The following is an 8467-nucleotide window of genomic DNA, read 5'->3' on the forward strand; positions in this document are numbered from 1 at the left end:
TTCATTGATCAGAGCTGAATGTAGTCCACCATTTCACCAACCTGGGCTGTGTAATAGTCTCTGATGCCAAGGTCGACCAAGAAATAGACAACGGACTGGCCAAGGCAAACACTGCCTTCAGCAGACTCTATAAACAAGTGTGGTACAATGCCAGTCTCAAGAGAGATACAAAGATTAGCGTCTACAGCGCTGTCATACTGACCACCCTCCTATATGGCGCTGAATCCTGGGTCACATACTGCCGCCATCTCTGCCTCCTTGAACGCTTCCATCAGAGCTGCCTACACAACAACATCCACTGGAGTGACTTTGTCATGAACACTTAAGTCCTCAACCAAGCAAGGATCACCAGTGTTGAGGACATGCTCATGAAGATACAGCTACGCTGGGCAGGACACATGTCCAGGATGGAGGATCATGGCCTGCCAAAGATTGCACTGTATGGTGAGTTGTCCACTGGCCACCGTGATAGAGAGGCACATCGAAAGAGATATAAAGACTCCTTGAAAAAGACCCTCACCACCTGTAGCATCAATTACCACCAATGGGCATCACAAGCTGCTGACTAAGAAATCTGGCGATGTACAGTTCACCGGGCCACTGCCAACTTTGAACAAACCAGACAGGCCAGCTTGGAGTAAAAAAGATGGTAAGAAAAAACCGGAAACCATCGGCAGCACCCACCACAACCCAGTTATTCCCCTGCAGCCTCTTTGGACGGACATGCCTGTCACGTATTGGGCTCGTCAGCCACCAGTACACATGCAACAGACGTGGATATCCCTCTTCCTAAATCTTTGCAAGCGAAGTCAAGCCAACAACAACATGATGTTGTAGAACAATATCTTTACAACCTACTTAAGATTTCAAAAACCACTAGTGATGAAGGATCAATTAGTTTTAGAAACATTAATATTATCAATAATGGGTAAAACTATTTATTTTGCCACATACAAGAAAAGAAGAAGTTTTACAAGAAACATGCTTATTTGATTTCGTTAAATAAGGAATTAGAAAAAGCTTGTGCAACTTTAGAAACTTCCCTAGAAATGAGCAGGAAAACAGATGAGTTGATGGAAGACAGAAGGAACAAAAACTTCAAAAAAACATCAAATAAATTGCCTAATATACCAAGACTTAATAAGAGCAATAGCTGAATATCAAAGTTGGAATCAGAAAAAAAAAAACCAGAAAAACTCAGAACTGTGCATCAGCTCTAAGCTACTTTATGATGCATCTGACAAAACTGGTTGCAAAAGTATTTACAAGAAATTGATCAAGACAGGAAATTCCTACCTCAAGAGGCAAATGGCATGGAGATTTCTGACTAACAGAAGATGCCTGTCAACATTTATTTTTCTCTTAGAGTCAAATTAAAGTGTCCACACATAAGGTGGTTTTGGATAAGACCTAAATAGAATTACTGCAACAAATACATTTTTTATTTAAAATTGGTATCATAGATTGTAATTGTGCTTTTTTGTGGGCATACGCTTTTTAAATGGTGTCATAAAGCCAGAACTGTGCTGGAAATTGTCATAAAACCCTCCACATCAGTGCTACAAGTTGCACCTTAATTGGTAACATGTGCAGCTTAAAAGTCAAAATTGGTGAGTGAAAATTTTAAACAAAAAATTTCAAGTGAAAACTGTGACTGACTTTGCTTGTTATTTTCACTATGTAGTGTCCATACCCAGAAACTACTCCACCTCCAGCAAACAAGAAAAAAATAAACTTGCCATTTTCTCTTCAATAAACCATTAAATTTTCAAAGGTTCAACACATTGAACTTCCAAATGAAGTTGTTTCAACAGATATTATGAGAAGTTGAAATTTGACCCCAATGTGCAACACATCTGGGGCAAATACCATGATTTACCCGTATAGCACTGTCTCTCTTGCATCCTGTAATATCATGCAGTGTTTATAGCACTGTCTAATTGATAAGAACAAGTAGAAAAGTACTATGATTCCTACAGCTTAAAATTATTTTAGTTAAAACTAGCAAAAACTCTTACAAAAATGCAATTTGTCAACATTTTGATATGATGACCATAACATGTCACAATTACCACAGAAAACCTTCAGTAACTTCAATAGTACATACACTGCATCATAGTATAAACCACAAGGTTAACAAAGTTATTACAGACAATATACACTTTTCAGATGATGACCATAACATGTACCAATTTTGAAAGCAATCAATCAATAGCAGACTAGTAGCACTAATATGATGGCGTGACAGATGGATGGATAAACACAAGAAATCCTAAATACGATCACCTCTATGAGTTGGGGTATAGAAATATTACGCCAAGACACTAATCTTCTCAAACATACAACGATCTTGGTGGTGAAAGCGTTATTATATGTTATGGCATGAAAAAACAGAACCAATAGATGTTTACTACTGTGACTCTCAGTCACAGTTCTACAGTATTCATGGTTTTCAACACTACGTACCATACAATTTGTGACATGCATGAAAACAATAATTAAATAGCCACAGCTTAGACTCAGAAATCCATCAAACTGTCCAAGATTAACTTGTGGAAAGTCAGCAAATCCTTGATATGTACAAATGTTACAATTAAAATGTAACTCATAAGATAAAATATAAATATGTATTCCTTAATTGACAATAATTGCCTTAAATAGTAAACATACATTCACATTATAATATCTGTGCAAGACAAAGCAAGACCGCCTAGACACCAACTACCTCAAGGAAATAAAATCAAATGTAGCCTGGCATGCAAAGACAAATATGCTGCTTATGAAGACTAAATAAAGGTGCTGATATATGGTGAGAAAGCAGGGTATAAAACTAGCAGAACATAAATCATTAGAATTTGAACATGACTCTTGGTCAGTAAACTTGGTCATGCCTGGGGTGTTTCAGCAGACAATGAGCAGCTGTTAGTTACCGATGTTGTACGTTTCTTATACCCTGCGATGTTACAGAATGGATGAGGCCTCCAAAAGCATTTCTGCTTAAAATGGTGTGATGTGATGTGATTTTGATTTTTAACAGCTTTAAAAAAAATTCAGTCATATCGCTATCATGTCTGCGTTGTGGCAGTTTATAGTAATGTCTAGCACTGAGGCATCATGCTGCAGACATGTAGCATGATGTTCCACCCAGTCACATTATCCTGACACCAGGCAGACCTGAGTCCTAACACTAACCTCTTAATGCTGAGCACCAAGCGAGGCAGCTGTTAGTACCATTTCTTAATTAAGTCTTTGGTATGACTTGGTGGGGGATTGAAACTACAACCTCCCACATCTGAGGCGGATGCTCTAACTACAGGCCACCGGATCGGTCTGCTTAAAATGGTGAGACAACAGTAGGTTTTTACAATGGTCCAGTAAGACCCTGGAAGTGTCCAGAACAATTACAATCCTGCAAAGATGGATTATCTCCAAAGAGAGTGCCAGGATGTCTTTACTACAGCCTCCAGCAATCAGTGAAGTTACACTGGAGACATCAGTTTCTCCTTCAAAGTTGGGATGGGGAGGAAGAAAACGATATATGATGATGATTGAAAACAAAAACAATGCCCTGAGTTTGCATAAAACTTCCCTGTTTTAGTACATACCAATTTTAATATTTTGATCCTCTATAAACTTTTAGAGAGGTACAAGTCAGTGAGTGTTACTGATAAAGGAAAATCTTTCTCTGAATGATAAATTGTTTAGTGTTATATTACTGTAATTTGTATGTAACATAAATATTTAAATTAACTTGCACAAACATTTCCAATATTTACTGAAATTCCTGCAAGGTTTTCTTTCCCATGTGTTGTGAAAATTCACCCTCTCATTCATTTGTATTGTATCTACAGCTGCAAATGGCTTCAGAAAGTGGGGATTTCTTGCCTAATTTGAGGCAGCATAAAAAAAACTGTACAGATTTTATTTAGCTATAAACTATTATGACTATACGGTTTAAAATAAGTAATAGAAAAGTGTGAGAAGCTTTGCAAAATTCAACAAATAATTTATTTCCCTTGAAAACAAACTGACACAGGTAAAAACTATTAACAGTATTGTGAATCCCAAACGATCCAAGATTACTGACACCAGTCCCAATAACACTGGTTTACAGCAAAAATACTTCCGAAATAAATGTGGTCAAACTTAACTAATTATGAGTCACTGAGACTAAAAATAATGCTTAAAACTGTTGATTGGCTCTAGTTTTAAAGATATAATACTGGGTCAGTATATACGACCCTCGCCTTGGGAATGGCACAGTATAAGTGAGTTATAAAGAGAAGGGATCTCAATTTAAACCAGAAGTGACTCAAATACATCTTTCATTGGATATATGAATACATCTATTTTTTTATATACTATTTCACGTACTTTGAACAAAAAACATTTTTTTCCATGTGCAAATGAATATAAGAAATTTTGGGAGCCACACCACGACTGCATCATATCCAAATTCACGTTATTGCAGGGCATGTTATGTATTATATCAGCCTCTGTTAACAGGAATGGGAGCTGTTAATGGTGAGCCGTAGGACAAGGAATGTTATGTGTTCCTACAATTCCTACTAATATCATCCTCTAAATTTGGCCCAATGCAGTGTTACCACAGTATGAACCATCATCTAATACACTGATGCATTCAGAAAAAACATACTATACATGTACCTTATGGATGTTGTCAACAGCAGTTTTACAATCCTCTAATGACTTCAGAGAGACAGGATCTTCTAACAACTGTATGATCTGTTGTATGAAGTTCATTCTGTCTACATCTGAAACTTTCATTTCAGCATCATGCATCACCTGGTTACCTATAGTGGAAATCTGAAATTATCAATATAAAGTAGAACAAACTAATTAAAACTAGTTTAACAGAGGATGCACAAATGGGGGGGGGAGTTAGGCATCGATACTTAAGATCAATAAACCATGATCTGATGATATCTCAAGGTTCATCTGCTGGGATCAAGTTAATAATAATAATAATAATAATAATAATAATGTCTTATTTTAAGAGGGATAGTAAATTAGTACAAAAACAAATCTCCCTTGTGGGCTTCAGTCAGTTAGATTTGAATACAAGAGGGCATATTGTATTTATGATGATTACACTGAAAACAAATTAAAAGATAGAGACAAAAGACAAATTTCACTTGACAAAACTATGTTATTATCTAGCTTGCCATAACTAGTATCTGCTATTTTTCCTCCTTCTACCATTTTAATAACCACTTCATTATTTCTTCTATCAATAAGCAATGAACATTACTTGGGGCTAGCAACCTAAAATTTGAATTCAGTCACTAAAATTGTGATGTATGTCTACCTATGGTTACTAACATTTCACAGCTACTTGGTGCACTATAAGAACTTTTACATAAATTATCTGTCTCCCATTTCCAATAAAATTATTTTTTTTAAAGTTACTATAATCTATTAAAGACTCAAGCTAAGAAACTTTGAATACTTTTACAAAATTTGTTAAGAGTTCCTGTTGTTTTTATATCTGGGTCAATGCTTAGTAAAATAGCAGTTTTAAGTGAATGCTTTGAATATTTTAAATTTCCACCTTTATACCGACTTTTTCCTATTTTCCCACCACTTCACCCTATTCCTGATGGGTCACAAAGTCACATCACCCTATTCTGGAACAGTCAAGAAGCCACCTCACCTTACATTTGAGGAAAAGAGTGGATACTATACATAACATGTATTATCACATCCATATTGTACCAAGATAGCTATGTAGACCTTACTCTTGACAACCCACACACAACAGGGTCCAAATACATATATGGCACTACAAAACGATGATGCTAGCTATGGAAAAACATTAAGCAGGGGACCATCCCCACTGGACAGCAAGAAAATGGAAGAGGTGGGCATTGGGGCTTATTAATGGCCGAATGCTCCTTTTATAATCACATTACTTATTAAAGAGCCGTTCTTCTCTAAAGATATTACTGGCATTTTTTCATACATTACCTTTATTTTCAAGATACACACCCTCTGAAAAATTATTAACAAAACTGGTTTGAACAATAATCATGTGAAAGTGAAAAGTGTGGATTATGTCAATGCTTTTCGTTGTCAATTCATAACAACACAAGATTCCCTTTTCTCAAAACTATCGAACAAGTATTCCATGAAACAGCCATCACTGCTGAGAATCAACTTTTTGTTTTGTTTTATTAGTACAATATCGATGAAGTGATTTCACTGCAAGTAATAATGAAACTACTTCTCATCTTTGAGAAAATCTCTGAATGCCAATTCAGGAATTTTAAGTCAACTACAAACTCAGGAACTCACTAATCCATAATGAACTATATTTGTAAAACAAAGCCTTTTCTTCAGTAAGGACTCAGTTTTACTTGGTTGTTGATCGCATTCATGAATTAGTAGGCTAATTTAAGGTAATTTAATTGCTTAATAATTATATTTATAACAGTGTTTAAAATAATCACCTGAAATGGGATGATATCACAAACTACCATGACTGCTAGCTATTAGGCAGGTAGGATAAGCCTTTTAACTCTCTTTATTTAATTACATACAAAAGATGCAATTTGTATGATATTACAAAAACGACTGCTTTTAAGTGAGTGTAAAGAAGAAAATAACTTCTTCAACTCCAAGATCAAAACACATCTGGCACTTAATTACATTCTCACAAAAATGATGGTAGACATAGATTGACATCTTTCACATTTGAATACAAGAGGGCATATTGTATTTATGATGATTACACTGAAAACAAATTAAAAGATAGAGACAAATGACAATTTCATTTGACAAAATTTATTTAATTGGAGTTTATTTGTTAAAGTGTTGCCATCAGCAGGTATTAGTGACTTTTTCATCGATCATAATTTGTCAAATATTGTTATTTACATTATACTGAGAATGTGTAATACAATAAAGCAATTAATCAAAGTTATATTTACCAATTTAGATTGCAATTTTCTTTGCATTCAAAGTGGGTTTATTAGTTATCCAGTTGCATGTAAGCAAGGACGTGGTGTAAATGAGGAAAACTTAAAAACAGTTAAGCTAATTAGGGTTACAGTTACAGATGTTTTGTTTTGTGTTTTAAAGCACAGCAGTAAAAGTAGGTTATTTAGTATAGAGGCAATTGGAGTAAAGTGCCTTGCTCAAGGACACAGCAGTCACCCATTTGGTTTGATGCGATGGTAGGACTCGAAACTCAACCTGTATCTAAGTCTCGAGTCCAGAATGCTAACTACTGTGTCACCACGGCTCCTGCCTCTAAAAATTCATCTAATTCTGTCTGAATAATAACATGGCAAAAGAAATCCTATATTTAGTTAACATTCATAAAGTGGTATGACTAAAAACGGATATAACACTATTGCTGTAACTTACCTTATGTGTCAGTGTTTGACCTTGCTGTGAAAGTTTGCCCTGAAAGTGCTTACAGTTAGCAAGTAGCACCATAAGTGCCTGGGTGTCACTCTCAGCAGGACCGGTATTGGTGGGTTGCTGCCCCCTTGGCAAGAAAAGTTTGGCATATTCCCATGACTTGAATGGCCATGAAGGGACATGGCTGTTATCCCAGTATATTTTCTCTGATTTAGGGTTGGTGTGTAGATTCAACAATTCATGAAGCCAGACATCACAGTACGATCTACATTGTTTGGGGAATGTCCAAACTCCAGAGTACTTATTTCTTATCACATGGCTAGCATCACACATGGAACAAAGCGGCAGTGGCACTGTTGGAACTCCATATATTTTTTGTACAAGGGACTGATGCAGACAATCAAACTCACTTTGAATGAAGGTGTGCAATCCTGACTTCATATAATACAGGACCAAGGTCACCTTCAGCCAATTTGTGTACTCTTTGTCACTGACCTTATCTGAAGGCACTGGTGTTGCCATTTCAAATTTGGTTTATTTAGTGACAAGTTATACCATCGGCACTAATCTATCCTCACACCATAGCCTGGAAGAGAAATGAAAATCTGAGTATGAAGTAACTATACTGACATATCACAAGATGACTTTCAACATATTGTACAGCCCTACCCACTTATATCGACATCAAAATTTTTCATGCTTATGTCAATGTGCAGATAAAACTAATTACATATCAACAGAAGCCATCAGTCCCAACTTGAACAAAATCTTTGTTTTCTTATAATTTATGTCGACAAGCAGCCAGTTTTGACTCGTACTTTGCTCTAAAATTATTTGATGTTGCCACCAGGCTTCAATGCTGCCGTTTTTTTACAAATAGGCATAGGTTTGGTCCTCGGAGGTTTGTTCTCGCAGTGACTTCAATAGCAAGTACACCCTTCATCAAAACAAACCAGCTACTATCTTTTATAAAAACAATGCAAAATTCATCAAAGGAAGTGAGTACCAAACTTGTATAAAAGTAATTAAATCTGAAAGATTGTTACATTTACTATAGTCACCTGTGATTGGAACAAATTTA

At 35.9% G+C, this 8467-nt stretch overlaps 1 protein-coding gene across 1 annotated transcript; it reads right to left on the bottom strand.

Moving 5' to 3' along the window:
* Positions 1–209: 209 nt before the first annotated feature.
* LOC149791869 (uncharacterized protein CXorf38 homolog) lies at positions 210–7908 on the bottom strand. The gene is made up of 3 exons (XM_089969488.1): positions 7390–7908; positions 4669–4827; positions 210–281 (listed from the first exon to the last, which is right to left on the bottom strand). Exons 1-3 carry the CDS (start codon positions 7906–7908, stop codon positions 210–212), a joined length of 750 nt encoding a protein of 249 aa, XP_089825614.1.
* Positions 7909–8467: the final 559 nt, after the last annotated feature.

Source organism: Sinohyriopsis cumingii, chromosome 9 (assembly GCF_028554795.1).
Source record: "Sinohyriopsis cumingii isolate HCF-2022 chromosome 9, ASM2855479v2, whole genome shotgun sequence".
NCBI lineage: Eukaryota > Metazoa > Mollusca > Bivalvia > Unionida > Unionidae > Sinohyriopsis > Sinohyriopsis cumingii.

Excerpts from the sequence above, each read along its gene's own strand:
- LOC149791869 (XM_089969488.1), bottom strand. The coding sequence starts at position 7,908 with ATGGCAACACCAGTGCCTTCAGATAAGGTCAGTGACAAAGAGTACACA. Across the intron at positions 4,828-7,389 it reads GTCAAACACTGACACATAAG|ATTTCCACTATAGGTAACCA; the intron begins GTAAGTTACAGC and ends TGATAATTTCAG. Across the intron at positions 282-4,668 it reads CTGTTGACAACATCCATAAG|GCAGCTCTGATGGAAGCGTT; the intron begins GTACATGTATAG and ends GTTGTTGTGTAG.